The following is a 22,466-nucleotide window of genomic DNA, read 5'->3' as shown; positions in this document are numbered from 1 at the left end:
TGATGAAGTGCACAATTATTTGCAATTTAGAAGTACCAATGTCCTTAAGCAAACCCCCCCTAAGACACAATCTTGTTTGTACTTACATCAAGCAACTGCCTACCTGAACTTTCACGGTTCCCTGGGGATCCTGCACATGTTCCAGAGTTGCATCAACATCCAGTGCCACCACCAGCCCCGATGTAAACCTCAGAGGATTATCAGATTCACCGGTAGGCTCAATGATATTGGCAGTAGCTCTATGGAGCTATTAGGGGCAAAGCGGTTGGCAAAAGTAAGGTGGGGGGAGGAGGAGGAAAGAAAAAGAGACAAATCGTTACTGTTCTTAATGGAAAAACTGTGCATGAACTTTGGATTCTTTTAGATACTGCCAGAAATTATTAAGCCTTCTGTATTTTTAGCAGTAGCCTCGAGGATGCTAGGTAAGAAGAAGAAAGCCTTTGAAGAAATAACACTTGGGACTGACCAAAAACCTGAATTCTAAAAGCTGCAGGGTACATTAGGATCTAGTCAAAAGACGAGTCACTCTGCAAGGATATTGTGTTTTAATTCTCTGTGTTAAACTGACCTGCTCTGGAAGAGGAAGATGGAGGAAGGTACTTTGTCGCAGCGTTGTCTGAAGAATCTTGACGACTTCCGAAGGCTTCGATGTCACGAGTCTGGGCATTAAGTCCAGCAATTTGTCTACAAAACTGCCTTGCATGTGTGGGAGCTCAGAGATGAAACATCTGCGTTAAGAATAAATTAAAAATCAAATACTTTTTTTCAACATTTTCAACAGTATTGTTATTTTCAGCCAAGCTATTTAATCCTTATATTTAGTTGCAGTGTCAGAATTAGGTACGTGGATTCCTCTTGTGATGCCCACACGTAAGATGAAGATGATTTTGAACAGTTATGTTGGGACCACACCTTGTGCTCAAACTGACAACATCAAGGGCTACGCAGGACTCACATCCTTCAGGAGTACATAGTATAGCAGGCAAAGGGCCTAGACCCACAAAAAAGGAACTAGAGATGCAGAGGTGCCCATCAACACCACATTAATGAGAACCAGATACTGCACGGATTTGTCTGCTGAGACTGCATGTGCAGCTGTAATGTGATTTAGATAGTAAGAGTGCTAATGAAATGAGACTACAGGCAATTCCAGTACTCTGCATTCAGTCTCCGTGTCTCAGCAAAGAAACACAGCTGAATGGAAGAGTCATTCCTACTACAGTCACCCTGCAAACTTTTGAAATTGGTCCTTCTCAGAGAAGACATGCAGATGCCTAATTCTTTACACTGTGCATTTCCATCTGGCCAACTAAATAGCTGACTCCGTTACAGGATCTGACATACCCACACGGCCAACACGTGAGCTGTCTGACCTTCTGCTGCAGCAAAGCTTCGAGAATGGTTTTCTCTACAAGTATTTCTGAGAGTATCGCTTATTAGAAGGCCTCTAGGATCAAGTCCAACCCCCAACCCAACACCCCCAGGCCTCCTAAACCATGTCCCCAAGTGCCACGTCTACACATTTTTGAACCCCCTCAAGGACAGTGACTCCCCCACCTCTCTGGGCAGCCTGTGCCAGGGCCTGACCCCTCTGGCAGGGAAGACATTTTCCCTCACATCCAACCTAAACCTCCCCTGACGCAGCTTGAGGCCGTTCCCTCTTGTCCTGTCACTGGTGACTTGGGAGCAGAGACCAGCCCCCCCCTCACTCCAGCCCCTCTCAGGCAGCTGCAGAGAGCGAGAAGGGCTCCCCTCAGCCTCCCCTTCTCCAGGCTAAACCCCCCCAGCTCCCCCAGCCGCCCCCCAGCACACTTGTGCTCCAGACCCTGCCCCAGCCCCGCTGCCCTTCTCTGGACACGCTCCAGCCCCTCCAGGGCCTTCTTGTCCCGAGGGGCCCAAACCTGAGCCCAGCATTCGAGGTGGGGCCTCCCCAGGGCCGAGCACAGGGGCCCCATCCCTGCCCGGCCCCTGCCGGCCACACCAGTGCTGACACAAGCCCGGGGGCTGGTGGCCTCCTTGGCCACCCGGGCACTGCTGGCTCATGCCCAGCCGGCTGTCAGCCAGCACCCCCAGGGCCTTCTCCGCCGGGCACTTCCCAGCCCCTCTGCCCCAGGCTGGAGCGTTGCCTGGGGTTGGTGTGACCCAAGGGCAGGACCCGGCACTGGGCCTTGTTAAACCTCACACAACTGGCCTCGGCCCATCGATCCGGCCTGTCCATGTCCCTCTGCAGAGCCTTCCTGCCCTCCAGCAGATCGACACTCCCACCCAATTTGGTGTCATCTCCAAACATCTGAACATTATAGCATTACAATGTGATCTGCATTACATCTGAGGAGTGAAAGTTTGATAGTAAACTACAATCAGTGGTGGTGGGCAGGTGGGAAAAGCTAGTTCTAGCGGTCAAGATCAGAGAATAGAATCCATTCTACAGCTTGGGTCAACATCCACTCACACAAGAAGAGCATCTGGGATTTCTTGTTCTTTATATAGAGGTAAAATTGGGCTACTACCCTACATCCCTGCATGCAGAAGATGCTGCGTTAGACTGAGTCATTGGTGGGTTATGCTGTTATCAGCAACATTCCCGCTGTGTTTAGCAGGTTTGTAAGCCTAGCAAATACTTGTGCAATTTGGTGAAAAAAAAAACCAAAAACAACCTGCACCATTTGGGTAGGTGAACAGCATCTTGAACAAAAGGCTCTCTCCTCCCCGTTCGTCAAGTCTGGTGTTGCGCTGTATCTTCACCTACAGTTGAGTCTAAAAAGCCTGGATAGGAATACCAGACATGCCCAAAACAGCTTCAGGTCCTGAAGCCCGAGCAGTGAGGTTTTTTCCAGGATCCTGGTGGTGCTCTGCAGGAGCACCCACTGCTGACTTGGCAAGGGTGGAGAAAAATCACACCCCGTGCGTGGTAAGAGGGCTGTGCAGGAATACTCATCCTTGTGTTCCCATGGCTGCCACTAGAGACAGCAAATTTCAACTAATCTGTCACGGGATGCAGCTAGAGTCTGGCATGCTGAGGCTGCATCACCTACACACAGGGATTTTATACGTCCGAGCATTTACAGGTGACCTTACAGCACACTGACAAGGTCTACCATCACCCAGATCCCCTTTGTGGGATTCAACACTGCCTGGAGGAGTTAGGTTCCCAAGGGAAAGCGGTAAGTTTTGCTGATCCTGAGACTCAGTGCGAAGACAAGATACAAAACAAATGAACAGTTCTAGTCATTAGCTACCAAATAAGCTAAACGTTAGGGAATGGGCAGATCTGGCTCCCTTTTCTCATCACTTAACCAGCCACAACTGCCAAGCACACGGACCACAAATAAATGGGAATTTAATCCGAACTAGAGATGGAATTCTGCGCAGCCAGCTCTGGGTACCTGTGTGTCTGGGTCTCCTCAGTCAGCAAAAGAAACTTGGGCATCCCTCATCTGATCTATTTTAGACATCTAGATTAGGGTAAGACGAGAGCACCACCTCTGCAGCGAGAGGAGAGCTGGGCGAGTGCTTCATAAGCAGTGGTCTGCAAAGCAAACGTCAACACCCGGGCAAGATCACTCCCACCTTGTGCGTATAGGTGGTTGGCTCACTCTCTCATTTACGATTTAGAAATCTGTGATAAAGAAAAGGGAAATTCCCCATTTTATCATTCTCCCAGGACAGCTCTTCCATTGATCCCACATTTAGAAGGGAGTTTACTTCTTGCTTTATCATTATCTCATGATGGCAGTCCCTGATGTGGGACACCAACAGCGGAAAGGAGACACAAAGAGATGAAAAAGAAACGGAATATTCCCTGATGACAATGGTGGGGGGACTTTCTAACATAAAGTGAAGAAGCAATGGAGTTTCTCACCTCTGAAAGGAATCCACTTCCTGTAGGAATTTTTCACACATCCCAAAAAGGGGTTCCACTCTGTAATGAAGATAACATTCCTTGGTTTAGTTTTGAATAAAGAAAATTAGCTCTATGGTTATAAACATTTAGGTCTTTTGGAATTCAGTTCAAGTTCCTAAAACTGAAAAGATCTTACAATGGTAAGGCCAGAAAGGGCTCCCCACAAGAGAAAAAAATATAAATTAATTGCCTTCTTCCTCCCCACACCCATATCCCCCTCCCACAAAATATCATTTGCGTAAGGCACTAATTAAGGTCCCAAAGCCACTGCTAGAAAATATTAACTTTCCACCTATAAAACAGGAGGTTAAGAGGCAAAATTATTATGGACCTCTGCGGCAACACAGTAAATTGATGACAACAAACTCAAAACAGAAGTAAACAAATTAGGACACTAACCACTTTGCTCGAATTCTGCCAAACGGAGTTCTAATCCTACAGCCATCCAAACCCACGTGTAACTCCATTGACCTCAGCAGCCAAAACGAGCCACACCGAGCCTCTCCTGTTACCTGAGCCACGCACACACGTGGGCGTTTTGTGTCCGACTCACACCAACATCAGCTGCAGATCGGTCAAAAAGACAAGTCTTTTCTGATGCTAAAAACTCAGCAACTAATACTTGACTAAGCAAACACAGTGCATTCTTTAATACATGACTTTTCCTCATTTAAATAGGTCCCAAATATCAACTCTAAGACACACTCTACATTTTTAACCTAATACGTTCACAGCTGAGAGAACTCAATGCCCTAAACACGTCTTCCTAATAATTTTGTCATCTAATTTAGTACTGCGCCACTCTACAGCCACACCAAAGTGCTGAAGTAGTTTAGCAAATGTTATCGGCATGCCGTGATGTCTTACGTGTCCAATTTATCCTTGCTGTTTTTTTAAACAAAACTTGAGGAAACTAAGCTTACAGTTAACCCTAAGAAGGTCCTTTCCCCAGGTCGTCCTTACCCTCTAGTGGTACGCGCAGTCACTATAAGCTGTAACGCCTTCGCCTGCAGTCTCATGTGGTGGATAATGACCACTTGTCTATTTTCCACGCCGCTGTACATGAACTCCATTTTATACGTTTCTTCCAAGATCTGTCAGACAGACACCACAGGGGTAACAAACCTTCAGACTCTGTCAAACTCTTGCACAAGCACGATCACCAGATTCTGGTATTTTTCCTCATACTAAGGAACACAATCTACGACTCTCATTCTTTTGGTGAAGTTCTTCGCAGCGTAAAGTGGCACCTAATACCGAAAGGTTATCTGGGCTACATTAAAGAAACAATTCATGAAACTCGGCCTGAAATCAAGCACTCCCTCTGCAGGGAGTCTATCTTTTGACACTGCATTTTAGATCTCTAGCGGTAGAGCGCTCTCCGACTCCCGCTGCCCGCTCCGGAATACAAGACGTGAGCAGCACAACAGAGCAACCTCAGCGGTCCTGCTCAGGTTTACATTTTTGGAGCAATGTTTGACAAAGTTCCCTTGGAAACAACTTTACATTCAATGACACTTCAGGTACTGCAGCTGAAGATGGGAACTATCACAAGATAAGTACCATTCTGGGTTATTTTAGATACACAGTTAAAAGCTTAGACAGCACATTGCACAGTTTTACTCATCGTACTTTATCTGTCGAAGAGATGGGCTTAAGTAGACACAAGAAGTGCTCAAATTAATACAGTTGAGTTCAGTATGACTGTATAGAAACCAAGAACTTGCAAGCTATTTGATAGGAAATATTCCCTCACTTTGCCTTGACGGGAAGCATTCTACCTTCACAATCACAACACATAGAAGTTCCCAGGGGGTTCACATGCTACTTGAGAAGGGCACCCAGACAGTTCAATTAGAGAAGATTTTAAAAGCTGATAGGCTTTTGTTTCTGCTATCCCTGGGGGCAGCTGCCAACAGCACAGACAGTTTTGAAGCACAGCAGTACCTGCCTCTTATTACATCTTAATTAACTGAATACTCAAAACATTAGCATAGCTTCCCAGCAGATCCATGAACTTGCTTTTACTCCATATTTGTTTCCAGATTACTTAATAGCTTGCTTTCTCCTTTACCTTTTCTTAGTGCTTATCTTCAATTTTTCCAAGATCAGACCATTTATACATCACAGAATCACGATGACTCAGGCTGGTGGGACCTCTGGAGGCCATCTAGCCTAGTCCCCTGCTCAGAGCAGGTGTAATTAGATCCAGCTACCCAGGGCCACATCAAGCTGTGAATGCTTCCAAGGAGGGAGATTCCCCCCACCTCTCTGGGCAACTTCTTCCAGTATTTAACCTCCCTTACAGTAGTTTCTTTCCCCCTTGTATCTAGTCAGAGTTTCTCACATTCCAACTTGTGTCCAGAGCAGTCTGGATCAGTCTCATCTATATCCTACGATGAGGCAGTGGTAGAGAGCAGCAAATCCATCCCGAAGCCTTCTCTTCTCCAGGCTGGACAAGGCCAGTTCCCTCAGCCTCTCCTTGCAGGGAATGTGCTCCAGCCCCTGACCACCTTGGTGGCCCTCTGCTGAACTTGCCCCAGTTTTTCAGCATCTTCCTTCTACTGGGGAGGCCAAAACACAACACAGCCCTCCAGATGCAACCTCTCCAGAGCTCAATAGCAGGGAAGGATCACTCCCACACACCTGCTGGCTACGCTCTTGCTAAGACAGCCCAGGATGCAGTTGGCTTTCTTTACTGCTTTGTGTTCAACACACTGTCCACCAGGATCCCTGTGCTGAACATCACAAGGTTCCTCTCATCCCAGTTCCCCAGCCTGTCCAGACCAACCTGAAGAGCAGTTGTGCCCTCCAGCATATTGACTGGCTCCTCAGCGTGGAGGAACCTTTACACCCACTTGCTCAGCCAGAATCCTGCCAGTTGGGTGAGAAGGAAACGATGGGAGACTGCATCAAAGGCTTTGCTAAAGTCAAGGGATGTGACATCCACTGCCTCCCCTTGTCCACAGCACCCATCCCTTCATCACAGAGATCAAAGATGTTGGTCAGGCATAATTTCCTAGAATTATAGGATGGTTTGGGTTAGAAGGGGCCTTTAAAGCTCCTCTAGCCCAACCCCCTGCAGTGAGCAGGGACATCTTCCACTAGATCAGGTCGCTCAGAGCCCCGTCCAGCCTGACCTGGAATGTTTCCAGGGATGGGGCATCGACCACCTCTCTGGGCAACTTGGGCCACTGCCTCACCACCCTCATTGGGAAAAATGTTCTCCTTATATTCAGTCTAAATCTACCCTCCTTTAGTTTGAAACCATCACCCCTTGTCCTGTCACAACAGGCCTTGCTAAAAAGGTCACCCCCATCCTTCCTACAGCCCCCCTTTAAGCACTGGGAGGCTGCATTAAGGTCTCCCCGCAGCCTTCTCTTCCCCAGGCTGAACAACCCCAACTCTCCCAGCCCGGCCTCGCAGCAGAGGGGCTCCAGCCCCCGGAGCATTTCTGTGCCCCCTCTGGCCCCGCTCCAACAGCCCCATGTCTGTCCCGTGCTGAGGAGCCCCGAGCTGGAGGCGGCGCTGCAGGGGGGTCTCACAGAGCGGGGCAGAGGGGCAGCACCCCCTCACTCACCCTGCTGCCCGCGCTGCTGGGGATGCGACCCAGGGCACAGTTGGCTTTCTGGGCTGCAAATGCACATTGCTGGGTCATGTCCAGCTGGGTCATCCCCAGCACCCCCAGTTTGCCCTTGGGAAATGCATTTTGGCTGTTCCACATCACCTCGTTGACCTTCACTTGTTTAGAAATGGTTTTTAAGAGGAATTGGTCCATAATCTTCGCCAGGAGTGAGGTAAGGCCAAGCAGCCCACGGTTTTTCTGAACGCTGTTCATTGCTCTTCTGAAAGACAGGTGTGATGTTTGCCTTTTTGCAGTTGTCGTGAACCTCCCCCACTTGCCTCATCCTCAAAAGATGAGAGAAATTACTCCCCTTTTGGGAACTAACATGTACTTGGGCAGACAATGGCAGTGGAGGGTCAGAAGCGCATTACTGATGCATGGCCAAGGAAGGCCTCGTACCCAAGGATTTGCCCCCGCACAGACCCAGCTGCTTCTACCCCACCTGTTTTGCTGCAGCAGATGCTAACGCGTTCTGTTTCAGGTACAGAGGGGCCGCCACGTTCCACAGCTTCTCCTGCAAGGCCTACAGAGGAAAAACATGAAACGATAAATACCCAGTTCAGCCTAAACGTTACAACGCTGCGCTAGATGGCTCAGGAGCAGGGATGATGCCGTCTCTCGGCTATACGCCAACGGGTTGGTTGAAAAAGCAGGGCAGAGTTTTCTTTTGTGCTTTTAAACACAACGTGGGGAACCAAGGCCTACAAAATATGTATTGCTCTATAAATACACAGAAATACCTACACAGCTATAAAACAGTAGTTGAAAATAATGTTAACAAAACTATGAATTAGAGACAGGCTGAGCCAAATTCCTCGGTACTTTTTAAGGAGAACTTTATGCAGAATGAAGTCACTTATTAGAAAAACAACAGCCTGCTGCTTTATCGCCTCCCCGAAACCAAGATCAGGGTAATCTCAGATTGCAGGCAAAAAGTGGAAACAATAACTGTCCCCAGAAACACACCTACACAGTCACGCTCCTGTTGAGAGTCTCTGCCCCACCAAAAATCCTGGAGTTACTAAGAATACCAAGTGTAAATCAACTACTGATATTCATACTAAAAAAAAACCAAACCCAAACAAACCCACCCAACCAAACCCTATTTGCTTTTTGATTTATGTTTAAAAAAAAATGAAGAGAGTTTGAGTGGATGATTTATATCACTGCCTCCTTTTTGAAGCTGCCTGTCCTTAGATACAGCTGAACACAAAGCTGGCTGTAGCCAAAGCTCGAGAACATACAGGCTATATCCTTCGCCTAGGCCGGCCGCAGAATCCCAGTTAACCACGCCTAAAATCACAGGGTATGTAGAGCCTTTAAAGGTCTGGAACCTTTTGAGCCTTGAGAGGCTGGGAAACGAAGATACACTTTTTCCCCAGCTGCTTCATTCTGGTGGGGAAGGAAGCAAGTGGAAAGAAATCTCCTGAAAAGCGCTGCTCTGACATTCAGGTTCTCTCTGCCACATCAGAATATCTAATTGTATGATATTACTAGTTACTTTGCATTTCAGCCACATTACTGACTCCTCTACCTCGCTGACATACTGCCTGTCCTACAGCTCGAGCCACGCGTGGCTGGTGCAGCCTTTACCCCCCTCTCCCAAACGGAGCACTCTGCCAGATACGCAAACCACGGCTCTCTTGGCTAACATACGCCAGCTCGCTCCAGCCAAGCCCTGGAGAAGGGCAACAAAACCACCTCCAAATGCTGCTCCGCTGCCCAGACAGCACATTTTCCTTTGGCAAAAGTTTTGGATTTCACTAGGAATGTACTGAACTGTAGCACCACTCAGCTAAAATACCTTCCTTGGGTGATAAATGTATTCTGAGGATTTGAGGGCTGCCACGAGATATGCCAACTGGCAGCTATGCATTTAGCAAAGAAACTGAAATCCCTCCTTCATTTTACATAACAAAGCTTTTATTGAGTCCCCTCTGGAAACCTGTTTGTTGCTTGGTTTAGTTCTTGCTTTACATGCGTATAAATTATATTCAAACACCTGATGAATGCCAGGAGATTAACTTAAATCCTACTGCCAGCTGATAGCTTGAGAAGCAAGAAATCAGTTCCTATTTACAGCAAGAAGCTGACTTTGAAAAGGGTCGCTGCCATGGTGTCAAAGTAACGACTCCATCTGCTAATACCTCATAGATACACCATTTCGGCACTGTAAAAGAGAGGCTCAAGAATTCCTTCAACGTTGGTGCCAAAAAAGCTGTCTACAAAACACTGCCTATAAAATCTCCACTTATAGCAACAGTTTAGCAAAAAGCATTCCAGCGGCCACCGGCAAAGAAAAGTTATTCTTGTAACATAAAAGGCTACAGAGTGGTTGCCTCCATTGTGATTTCTGTCAGAAAATAAACTGCGCCGGCAAAACGCCCGTGAACCAACATAAGCCCCCGGTACAACAGCAGAGCTCTGCGTTGTCGTACTCGCTGGCAGAGTTACGGCATAAATGAGCTGCCACCGGAGGGAAGCAGGACTATCAGAAATCCTCAGAAGCCGCGCTTTCATCGGAGATCAGCTTTCAGCACAAACTCCAAAACACGAAAGTGCACCGCTAAGATGGACCAGGGGCATTTTTTGAAGAACAGCCCAAAACACCCAGATGAAGCCAAACCTTGATGAGGAGCAGCTGACACTGAAGATAAGTTGCAGTGAAATCTGCCATCCCTGCCAGTTCTGACTGCAGTTCTCCAAGCCTCTGAAGATCCCTGAAGCATGGGGGAAAAAAAAAAAGGAAGAAAAAAACACAATTGAGACAGCAAGTTAATCTAAATGCATTCAGAACGCAGCAGCGGCAATGATGAAGCCAGCTATTTCTGCACCTCACTTTTTTCTTATCCTCAGGACAAGCACTAGAAACAGCAGCAAAACCTACAAACCCATTTGCACCTTGGGACTTGGCATCTCCTGCCTTGCTGGAGGCTGACACAGGCACAGCAGCGGAAGCAGTAAGTCTGTCAACCCACATTACTCTGCAGCCCTACGGGAACCATACAGCGTAGCACTTCCAGATTTAACTTAAAACGCTCCAGACTTCTACAGCAGCTAACGACCCATTTGTGTTACGCTGCTGGGAAATCTAACTATTCCTGTTGACTAGGAAAGGTTGTTCGGAACATGTCGGGCTCAGGCAACCGAGCATATTTGAAATATAGCTGCCTTTTTAAAACAAGCTGAAATCCAATGTACTGGTATTTGCCCGAGGAGCTGTTGTGTGCTGTCTGGTGTAAGTGTTTCTTGTAAATCACCCAGCAATAGAAGTAGCTTTTAACTTCACAGAAAAAAAAGACAGTTAATGGAACCCAAAAAGGCTTTAGTTCTCTACTCTTAGACATGTTTTAAAATCAAAAGCGTGTATTAAGAAAACAAAACTCATTTTTTGTTATAGAACTGAAAATAGGTTGGATGATGTGGATTCAACACGTCTCTGCTCTCTGCATTTTGCTTTGATCCAAAGTGTACTAGAATTGTCACTCTACTTCTGTGTTTCCTACAGCATTATTAAAAAGGAAGTTTTTTTCTTCAGATGACCCCTTCCTTTTGTTTATTTTAGATTTATCTTTGCATTCATGATGCAATTCTGAAACTTTGATTCTGCCAAACCAGAAGGTTGCTGAGCGCGGACACATGAAAACAAAAAAAAACCCCATGAGATTTTCTGTAGAATATGCAGCCAAGGGGAACTCTCCGAAGCAGGGGAGCTGTGCCTTCCTTCAGTGCAACAACAGCAGAGCCAGCCTGAGCCCTACACAGTGACTCCATTTCATCTTTTCCCAGAGAGTAAAGAACAGACTCCTGGGTGCTTAATTCCCGTGCCACGCTTAATGCATCACAACACGCTAACGGGGAACAGGATGTCAGCCCTCAGCTAACAGCCAAGCAGATACTCCATTTTTCAGTCGTCTACGGTTCCCAATTCCACTAATTCTATTTCCTGACAAATCTTAAACAGATTTCAACATCCCTGCAAGACAAACAAACAAAAAAAATCATCCTGTTGTATAGATGGAGAAACTAAACCACAAAGACCGATTCGCTAAAAAGCCTGTCTTGCAGTTTCAGCTGCAGAGCCTGGAGGAAGAGCGTCAGTCTTGAGCATGGCTAGAAATGTAAGTCCCAAGCAGACACCAGCTCCACAAGGTCTGCTCTACTTCTCCCGATGACAATAACGATAAAGGAGGCAGTTACGTCCCACTGCAGAACCCACTGCTGTGAGCTTCTTCTACCCCTCTTCTCTCAGCAGCCCAGCTATTGATGCAGGAAACTCTTGCCCTCTGCAAAATAACCTTTAAGGTTTTGTTTTGTTTTGTCTGAAATCCTCCCTTTTCTTAAGGGTGGAAAACAGCAGCTGGTGTAGTATGGTTCCTGGGTAGTGATCGCAGCAGGAAAAAAGCCAAGCTAATAATCTCCATCAACTCCAAAGCATTCCTGTCCTTACTGCACATAAGTTACACGCGCAGCCATCTCCAACGCGATTCCTATGCTCAAAAACCGAAAACATTCACGGCCTGTGAGGTTTCCAGACCTTAATCGTGCCTACAAGATTCTGGATGCTCTGCCAAGGGATCACCTGTTTCAAGCGCTCGGTGCATTAAATGCTTTGAGACTATGTTTTAGGCTGCGCACAGGAGCTTCAAACAGCTGAGGACAAACCATATAGTTTCACAGTTGGGTTTTCAGTGAGAAGCACGCTCTATTCTCCACTGCAGGTGGGTGTGAAAGCGATTTGCAGCTACACAGACAGCTCCCTATTTGGGAGGAAGTAAAATAATAAAGCTTTTTGGAATTCCATATTCCAAGCAAAGCATTTTAGATTGTTTTTCTAACTCTCAAAATAAGGTTCTTTTCCTCTTTCCAAGCAGAGGATTCATATTGAAAGGATCCTTTTCAAGTGTTTTGTTTGTACAAATCAGTCCAGAGATGAAATGGAAGATGCAGCTTAAAACCCACAGTCAGAAGCCATACCATATGCCCTTATCTATACAACCGCAGACAGCAACACACAATAATATTGCCTATTCCAGGGAAATCTCTCTCCGATTTTCAAACTGATGAAGAATGCCAAAGTCCTTTATAAGTGGGACTGGTGCTAAGAACCCAACGATGCTCCAAAAGCAGGTCCTCTCGTGCTGAACGAAAGGCCACAGGACGTGGAAACTGGAAGAGCAAAGGGGTCAACCTCTCCTTCCCATGAAAAAATGAAACAAAAACCCCCCTTGTGCATGTACATTCAAATTAATATGATCAAAATGAGGGGCTCGTCCAGGGACAGAGAACTAACAATGTCACACAAGGCTGCCATCCATAAAAACTGAGAGCATGTTTTACCATAAGCGAACAGTCCAGGAAGAGCAGCCTTACCCGACTCTCACCATGCTCTGAAAAGATGTCCCCGCAAAACCCACACTGATTATTCAGTGCAGCAGAGCCAGAGCCGAGACCATCAGTTTTGTTTCAAATAGGCCACGAATGCTGCCTTATCACAACACTCTCCAGAAGGAGGCTCGGACTAAGCGCCCGATGGCAAAGTACAACGCTGACATTCAGAGGCAAAGCACCTGCTCCAGAGGAGCTGGGAATCGCAACCCATCTCCCCACAAAGAGGTGAGCTCGCAGCCTTACCGGATGGTAAATTCCAGCAGCTCCTGTATGCCCTGCGGGTCGAGGTGCTGAAGGTTATAAACCCTCTCCAGGCTCTGATGCAAGAACTGCTGGGAAGGATCTTCATGTGGTGTAATACTGGGAGAGACAGGGGAGGACACCAGCTTTCTACCTGGCAACTAAGCAAGAAGAAACACACACGTACAGAACAGTAACACAAGTAACGACATTGCAAAACGCTGTCGTGTTATTTAACAACTACCAACTGAGAGCTCAAATTTATTTCTCAAATATCAAAATTTATATCAAGGCTCTCAACTCTGCACCTCTGTTTGTTAATACTCTCCATTTTATAATCCACTTGCAGAGATCTTGAGGTTAAACTTTAACATCCCTTTGAGGGAAACATCTTCCTCATCTATGAAGTGTGGCACCGTGAAGTCAAAGGAAGTCCAAGACCACACAAACCACAGTTCATTTTATGAGCTGTAACAAGACTTACGACCAACCTCGGTCCCAACCTGTACTTCCATGCAGGAGAAGCATGCTTCAAAGCAGCAGGGAACATGTCTCACCCATGAGTAAACCATTTAGGTAGGACACAAGTCAAACGTTGGAAGATCTACAAAGGCTAAGCTCCCCTTCCCCACACAGCCAGAGCTACAGAAAGCTCCCAGGACTCCTGCCCTCCCAGTATTCTTTCCCAACCAGCAAACCATGTGCTAGTCTCACTTGAGAATGCTATTCTCCCCAAAATATTACAAAATCCATATTGTAACAATTTAATATTTGGCTCTCCTTACTTAACGTACATTTCAATATTCATTCGCTTGGTGCCTGGGAGAAAAACCTTGTAGGATCGAAGTGTTACACACTGACAGACACAGAAGAGACCAGCGATATTTGTAACAGAGTGGCAAAGTGCAAACCAAAGCGGCTCAACTTACTCTTAACGGAGGAACCAGATGAGAGAGACTGTCCCGAAGATAGGCGTAATGTCTGAACGTATGATCAGAGAACAGGGCAGGCATTGTTGGGCAACTTTTAGCAGCATTAAAAATCAGAACCAGAACGGCAATGTCTATTGAAATGGATTGTTAAAGAAAAATAAACAATGGCAAGAATTGCTCCTTGGGGATGGCAAGTTAAAACAACAACTCAGCAACCCTTTCTTTGCTGGAGATTGTTTAGGAAGTTTTTTACGGTTGGAGAAGGCTGAGCAAAACCCAAAGAGGCGGCTGTCTGAGCAGTGGAAAACAAGTACAGAGCACAAACATCACAGGATGGGCCATATTGGAGGAAGGATGTTACTGCCAATGTGGGATGGCTCAGAGACAACACAAAGGACAGGAGCCAGGGATTATAAATGCAGAACAGGCTCATTAGGTGGAGTTCCACTCTTCCTCAAAGCTTACGCCGTGCTTACCAGTTTGGTACCCAGGCACCACCTAAAATGAAACATTTACGCCCGAGTCTCTGAAAATTGCTGCATTGCCTATGATGTCCTGATCAACAACCCCCTTACACAGATTTAAAACAAACCAAAGAATCAAACACGGAAAGATGATTCTGGAATAGAAAAAAAAGCATCTTCACAGTCTGAGAGCCCAAGAAATGCGGATGGCAGCCAAAGGCTTTAATCAGTTATCCCAAAGGCTGGGGGCACTCACCTGCACCAGGGCTGACCCCAAGCGTAAGATCTCTAACAGGAGAGCATGAAAGGATCCCCATGCAAAGCTTATGATCGTTTGGGCACTCGCCTGCACAGGGAAGAGGTAGGTTCAGCCACAGAAGGGACTGAATCCACTCTCTCACCTCCTGAAAAATCTTCCGCATCCGTGGGCTGCCAAGCATAAAGGTTTCCACTTGACAAACCAACTTCTCCTCTTTACCCAAATCCTTTCTAAATTTTCAGCTGAAGCTATTCAACTAACCTGATTCAAACCTGCTAAGTGCTTTGAATCAAACAAAACCCTGTTTCTAATTAACAGTTTACTCTGGAAACATACCATTCAGGTCTACCTTGTAGTTTCTGGCTCCCAGGCCTGTCTTAACATAATATACCTCCGTAAAATGCGGTGGCAAGTTACCTCCAGAACATTCTCTAAACTAATATTTTTTGGTTCGGGACAGGAGGGTGCATTGAGCTAAACAACACCTTTCTCCTGCCCCAATATTCCTTCAGTTCTGAACTCATAAGACAAATATACTCAAATTATTACTCAAGCATCTGATTAAGGATTAATCTTTCTCTCCATCCGATTCTAGCCCTTTTCAGTTCCCACAAAGTATTTATTTAATCTGTATAGAATTTCTAGCTGCTGGCCTGTGACTGGTGAGAGAAATACGGAGCAGTTTCACAGAGGAAGGGAGTTGTTCCAGTCTAACATGCCTCAGCACGCATCAGAAATAACATTACATTCTGCAATTGCACAGAAGGGAAGCAGGGAGAATGAACAATGGAAAAATGGGATTTTGCATTTCCAAGGCATCTCCTATTGTTAAGGATAATGGTATTACAATAATAGTTTGTATTCTAAAGCACTAAGAGAGCTAACATTAATATAAGGATTTCTGATTTTGAATTATTTCAAAAAGATGATAAATTTATAGCATTATGGGGATTCAGCCACTGCTGTACTAAGAGACGGTGCTGTTCTGTGCACTGCACAACAGTGAGGATAGGAGATATTCTACCTAAACAGAGAACAGACAAGGAAACCCACCCTTCTTATCTAAAAGCTAAAGCATCTTCAAAATTAGTACTAACTAGACAAATGTTTTCGCATCAAAGGACTCACCTGCAATGCCTAAACCTTGACAAATTGCTTGATTATTAACAGATTATTCATCATAGCATAAAAAAAGGCCAATTATGCCACACTGGTATTTATGAAGATGGTTCCAGATAACAGTTATCCCACCAGTTGCTGAGTAATAAAACTAAGGGGCAAAGGGATTCAGAAATAGCTACAGGATTGTCTGTGCAGTCTGAGATGGTTTAACAAATGTGAGCATCAGGAAAACATAAATATAAATCTATTACAGCCAAAATGATCAACTGGCTTAATTAAAAAGATACAGGCTGGGTCATCCATGTCTGGTTCCGGAGTGTCAAAGAAGGGATGTGTGCTCAGCAGCTCTGGGACTAGCGGAAGCACCAAGGTGGGATGCCTGCTTCCCAAGAACTTCAAGCATCTGAAAATACACAGATCGAAGTATTTCTTAGTAAACATGTACACTGCAAAATACAACATTTTAAAGCATTATTACTTTATGTTGCAGGGGTACTTTGAGGTGCCTGTCAGCATCAAAATCCTACTGTCCAAGCCCACCATCTCCTCACGGCTGAGTATTTGCATTAATATTTGATAGGATCCAAGAAAACTGAGAGGGCAGCTTGAAAAAACAAGCAGTAATATAAATTGTTTATTTAAACTGTCCAAGAAATACTTAGCACCTGGAGCTATACAACCCAAGAAAAGCTTTAATCCTAAACACTAACAAATGAGTGTGTTTTTTTCCTCCAGAAATAAAGGACTGAGGGGGTGAAAACCCAACCAAATAACAAAACCCAAAAACCTCAAACTCCAAAAACAATATAAGAGCACACTGGAAGACAAAGCAGGCTACAATAAGGGTTTCTAACAATACCCAAGAATTCCATCTCAAACCACGTGTGCTGCAGCACCACTTCCTTCGTCGCTTCCATTAAACAACCAAAAACACCCCACACAAACGTTCGTTACTTTTGCTCAGACAGAAGTCGTCCCTCCAACAGCATAAAGCCACATCGCCAAATCCACTTGTCACAACTGACACAATCGGCTGCTGGTAAATATTACTATTTAATGCAGTGACAAGTAAGCACAAAACATTAGTCGCATAGAAGAGATGAGGTTTTAAACTGAAGGTTGAATTAATCTTTTCTGGGAATGCTTTGAGTGCTGGTAGTATAGGGCTGTTTCCAGGAGCAGTCATCAGTTCTGGGCTGCGAGTACAAGTATCGACAAGCAAGAACACCACAGAGTCTCCACATCAGTCACGAATACGTACAATGCTTAGTAGAGTCACTATTCCAATTATATATAGAATAACAGGGCTGTATACCTGCAGTACCTGTTACCTCCTTAGCTAGCTCAATATTTGCTTAATGCCTCAACTACTAAAAAGAACAGGAAAATCAGCAGACGCGCAAGGACACTGAGCACACTCACTTCCATATGGATTCTCTGTCTGTGGGATACTTAGTCAGGTTTTTCAGCAGCTCCACCAGCGCAAGATGGATGCCTTCTTTAGTTGAGACATTGGTGCAACACAACAGCTCGTGAAGCGCTTCCCGAATGTCCCTTGAAGAATCCTAAAACAAAAAAAAACCAAAACCAACCCAGACACCTTTGAGTGCCAAGAGAGGAGACGTGCCTGCGCATACAGTTCCTGTTCCTTCGCTGAATTCGTGCTGGAGGCATCTGAAAAACAGCGCACCTCTCTAGTTATCATAGCTAAGAACAGATGGAGTGGCAGACCAGGCCATGGCCGCAGCGTCTCCTGCTGGTCTCATCCACCCACGTGCTTCATTTACTGAACGAATGGGAACTGCCTCACCGCTGACCTTCTCAAGAAGAGCAAAAAGTTCACTATTTGGTTCGGGTAATGTTGTACCCTTAGGCATATGCAGTAACAGAAAAGGAAGGCGCTGGGTAACTCAGCAAAACAATCACCAAAGATTGTTTTATCGCCTTCGGAGAAGCCGTTGTCATTCAACAGCTGAAGCTCAATTCCACAAGCCTTTAACCCAGGGCCCAGCCTCCAGGGGGGTTGCGTAAGCACTGGGGACACATCAATGGCTGGAGAGACCAGACTGACAGTGAACATCTATAGGATAATGGAATTTGACCTAACTACGGGTTTATAAATGGGCAATTAAAAAAAAACAAAAACAAAAACAAAAAGAACACCCAAACAAACAAAAAAAAGCCCTACACACTTACAAGTTCAGTCAGGAACTTTGTTACTATCGCAGGGGCTCCCTAACGTACCACTCCTAAAGTCACATCACACCCATTTTATTTTTCAGGCCAGCGTGACGTTGTACAGAGGAGCTTTTGCAATCTCCGAGCCGTGTCTTTAGAAGTGCTATGGCTGAACTCCAGGTTAATTAATTACGTTCCTTCTGTCAAAACCCACCTTGTTGTTCCATATCAATGTATTATACTTCCTTGCTATCAGCATTTGTGTGGCACTGCTGGAGAGAGTGTGAAAATTTGACAGGATACAAGAACTGGATGCATTTCAGTGGTGGATTTCTTTTTTTTTTTAATTATAATTTGCAAAGTATCAACAGCTCATTCATCACAGTCTTCCACAAAAGAAGAAAGAGCAGGCCTCTTGTAAAGACTCTTAAATGACGGCCAACACGCATAAATGATCCAAGGAGAAAAGCACAGCAGGGCTGCGCAGCCATTCCTTATTTTGGCGGTGGAAGGCAGACTATGACCAGAAGACAGGACGTACTCTAAGGACTGCAATGAAATGACCATGGAGATCAAATACTCCAGGTGAGTTGTACGGACCACTGGAAGGGCAGTACTGAGAAAAGCGAGGCAGAAGACTATGAAGTGACAGAGATGAGCACAAGTCAACAGAAACCGAGATCAAGGACACCAGGGAAAGCAGAATCCAAAGCCTGGTCAGAAAAGCAAGGAATAGCTGGTAGAGTTATTCAGATAAAATCAAAGTGGTGGGGTGAAAACAGAAGTTACCCCATCCCCATCTGCTCCCTATTTACACACTCAGAACAAATTTAGGCACCAAAGTTAATGCTATTTTTCCAAATCCTTTATTTTGGTACAGGAAGATAGATTTTACAGAAAGCAAGCACCTTCCAGAGTCAGACAAGTCCATTAAAATGTTATTCTCGCACTTTTGCTATGCTAATACCTGATAATAATTATGAAAATATAAACCATAATACCCATATGATTTATCATACGTGGTGAGTCAGCACAGAAACGTAAGATGGAACCCCAGCCTAACTGGGACATCTTTATACCTTGATGCAAAAGCCCCCAGCTTGAAAAATGTAAATCAACTACACAAAAGTTCGAGGCACCTGAAACTCATAGTTGCGCTTGCTAATTCAGATCACATCCCATAGCGTTTGTTAGACTGATAAAATAGGTTAGTTCGTTTGCTTCTTACTGGGGCACAACTGAAAGAAGCCACTGTTGCCCTGGGTCAAACAAACAGCAGGTGAAAAGGCAGAAATAGCAGATTTGCAGCGCTGCCTGAGGCTGGAAGACTAACCAAAAGAAGCAGAAACTTGCCTTCCACAGGCAGCAGAACGAAAAACCATACCCCAGGGGCTATAGCTCAGCAAATGAATCAGGTCTGAGGGGGAGCAGTTTAAGACAGCACTGTTCATACAGGTGAAATCTCCTCCCCTTCCCGATCAAAGCCATCAACTAGGAACAGCAGCTGACTCATGCTGTCCCCTGGATCCTGGCTGAGAAAGGCCAAATCTGTACCACAGAGCACACTAACAAACCCACTGAGAGTCAGAAGGGAGATCTTGGGCCCACGCCCTGTCTGCTTGGCGAGCAAAGGTGTAGCCAAAGCAGCTGAACAAAGGAAACGGAAAGAAAACAAAGTTGTATTCGATGTGAAGTGGTGCAGTGCGCTGCACCACAAAACAAGACAGAGGGAAACACGCATGAGGCAACAGCACAGTGATGAAGGGAAGAGCTTTCACGTGAAATTCATCTATTTCATAAGTATTCTGTTGTCCTGGAGATATACAAGCTACTAGACCTCAGGAGCCTCTGGGGGTGTTCAAAGGAGAAGGAAAAAAAAAAAAAACCAACAGAAAGGTGGACAGTTTCAGCTCAGAGGAAGGGACTGATTAGGTTTATATAATAGTAACACCTCTAAGAAAGCCGGAATACAATTTTTTAACTCCTGAGGAATTTCTTACCTCCAAGACAGCTAACACAGTATCCAGCTGGTCTTCCCGCAGCGTGATGTTGTTGGAAATTTTTCTCATTGTGTGTATCGACTGCAATCTCACCTCCTCAATTTCGTCGTTAAACATGTCAACCAAAAAATCCAGGCATTTCTCAGCAAAAGAGGGCGACGACTGAGCCAACATACAGAGGGCTTCAACGGCAGCAATCCGAACCTCTGTTAAAAAGGAGGGAGGGAATTAATCAGCAGTGCTGTTTAAAAGGACGTACCACCTAACAGCCAGGCCTCATATTATTCAAGCACTGGGCTAAGGGCAGGAGATGCTAAGGGACCACTGAGGATGCTGGAGATTAAGCAACGACCCATGCCATTAGGGATCTTTTCACAGGCAAGTCTTCAAATCAAAAGCCTCACTTCTAATACAGTGTCTGCTGCTGTCGTAAGCATCAGGAGAGGGTGAAAATAAACATCTCCTATCCAGCAATAAATAATATGTATTTCATAGCACTTTTGCAAGTGTAGCTATAACCCCAGTATCTTCAGCAAACTAATTTAGATAATTAAACTCTGCTTGTTTTATTCCTCCTGACACTTTAATTGCTCAAGAGCATTCACTGCATTTTTAACTTGCTCTGTAGCACTTTATGAATTGCTGAAAAGCCCTGGAGTATCGGCATTTTGGCAGTAAACAGAATGAAGTCCCCCTGCTTCGTGACTTTGGATTCCTCACAAGAAAGGAAAAAGGTGCTACCTAGTTATTAAAATTACTCAGAATTTAAGCAAAAAAGCATCAAAAGGTGTCCAGAGTATATTCATGCTGTAAAACATAGCAGGAATTCAAAGAATACCCAAATATAACAAGCTTTAGCGGAGATGAGATCCTCTTCCCTGCAGCCATCCTCGCTAGCTTCCATAACACTTTTATGATCCCGGCACATAAATAAGAATTAATCTGATGTCTTGCAAACGTTATTGTTTTAAACATACTTTTATTTTTCATTCAAATTAGCTCATCTTGAAAACATTTAAACTCATGTGTAGCTTTTAGGCCTATTGTTCTTAAAGAACATATTCAATTCCTGATGATTCTGATTAAGCAGAAAAATGCACACACAGCAAGAGCCCAGCTTATGAAGCCTTTGTCACAACTACGAGTCTCTGAGGTCATTAAGACCAAGGTATTAGAGAAGAAAAACATTTTGCCAGTGTTGCTTTCCTAAGCTGACACAGTAATCTAGATTTAAGTTACAAGATGGAATTCAAGAAATGAAGCAGCCCTGTGAGTAAGAAAGAGAGCTCAGCAGTATTTAAAAATGCTGCAGCCGGAGGAGAGGGATCTCCATTATTAAAAGGTCTGTGCGTATTCCACGTCCGTCCATCTGATCGACATTCCCCAATAGCACCATGCTGCCACAAGACCTACGGCACAGGAAACTGGGGAACGTGTTTCATGGGTCAATGGACTGAGCCAGGGAAAAATTTTTTACTGCTAGTCAGAAAAAACTCCAAGTTGCATTTTCAAGCTTCAGGAGAGTTTAGCCATTATAAGAAACATGCTTTTATTTGCAGCAGTCATGGAACAATAAACCAACTTTTACAACACAATCTACAGCGATATTTTTATTATGGTGATTTTATACTTTCTAATTTAGCTTTGTCCTTCCAGTAACATTAAAAGCAAATTCAGGAATAACGTTCAGAGCTCGGCATTTTCACAGTTCTGCGCAAATACCAGCCATTCTCAATAGCCTTAAGAAATATAAATCTTCACTTTAGGGGGCAGCACAGAGACTTTCCTGAGGCCGTCAGTATGGCCAGTGCTACAGCCAAACTTAGGACCTCAGGAATCCCGTGTTCCGGTTCAACACTCATAATTCACACCCCCTTTAGAAGAACAGATGAGATCTAATCTGCTGGAAGGAGACTGTGGCCTCCAAATCCACCATAGCAAGTCCTCAAGAGATCAAAACAATAGCGCTGTGGAACAGGTAAATGTGATCTTGGAACACAGGTATTTCCGTTAAGGAATTATCAATAACATTGCTAAAGATGTCAGCAAGACCTCACTTGAAATTCAAGTACCTGAAAACATACAGATCTAGTCACCAGTTTTTAAGAATAATGCATTCTAGCTGGCCAAGAGGAAAGCTTTTATAGCAGCAGAGACTGAAAGGAGCCTAGCCTGTTTAGCCCCTTGCAAAATCCCAGACTCCCAGACTGGTGGGGGTTGGAAGGGCCCTCTGGAGCTCATCCCGTCCCACCCCCTGCTGGAGCAGGCACCCCCAGAGCAGGGGCACAGGGCCGCGTCCAGGCGGGGGGTGAATGTCTCCAGGGAAGGGACCCCACAGCCTCTCTGGGCAG

General features: G+C 45.2%; 1 protein-coding gene across 1 annotated transcript in view; it reads right to left on the bottom strand.

Moving 5' to 3' along the window:
- The window catches only part of INTS4 (integrator complex subunit 4), a 41,828-nt gene that overhangs the window by 7,167 nt on the left and 12,195 nt on the right, over positions 1–22,466 (bottom strand). The window contains exons 11-21 of the mRNA XM_064441495.1: positions 20,116–20,321; positions 17,360–17,502; positions 16,225–16,340; positions 14,090–14,223; positions 13,164–13,321; positions 10,156–10,249; positions 7,972–8,052; positions 4,868–4,998; positions 3,863–3,922; positions 569–728; positions 104–247 (exon numbers count right to left, since the gene is read on the bottom strand). Of these exons, the coding sequence (XP_064297565.1) occupies positions 104–247; positions 569–728; positions 3,863–3,922; positions 4,868–4,998; positions 7,972–8,052; positions 10,156–10,249; positions 13,164–13,321; positions 14,090–14,223; positions 16,225–16,340; positions 17,360–17,502; positions 20,116–20,321 (1,427 nt within the window). The remainder of the gene's footprint in view (positions 1–103; positions 248–568; positions 729–3,862; positions 3,923–4,867; positions 4,999–7,971; positions 8,053–10,155; positions 10,250–13,163; positions 13,322–14,089; positions 14,224–16,224; positions 16,341–17,359; positions 17,503–20,115; positions 20,322–22,466) is intronic.

This window comes from Phalacrocorax carbo, chromosome 1 (assembly GCF_963921805.1).
Source record: "Phalacrocorax carbo chromosome 1, bPhaCar2.1, whole genome shotgun sequence".
Lineage (NCBI taxonomy): Eukaryota > Metazoa > Chordata > Aves > Suliformes > Phalacrocoracidae > Phalacrocorax > Phalacrocorax carbo.
This window is presented reverse-complemented; position numbering and strand designations above follow the sequence as displayed.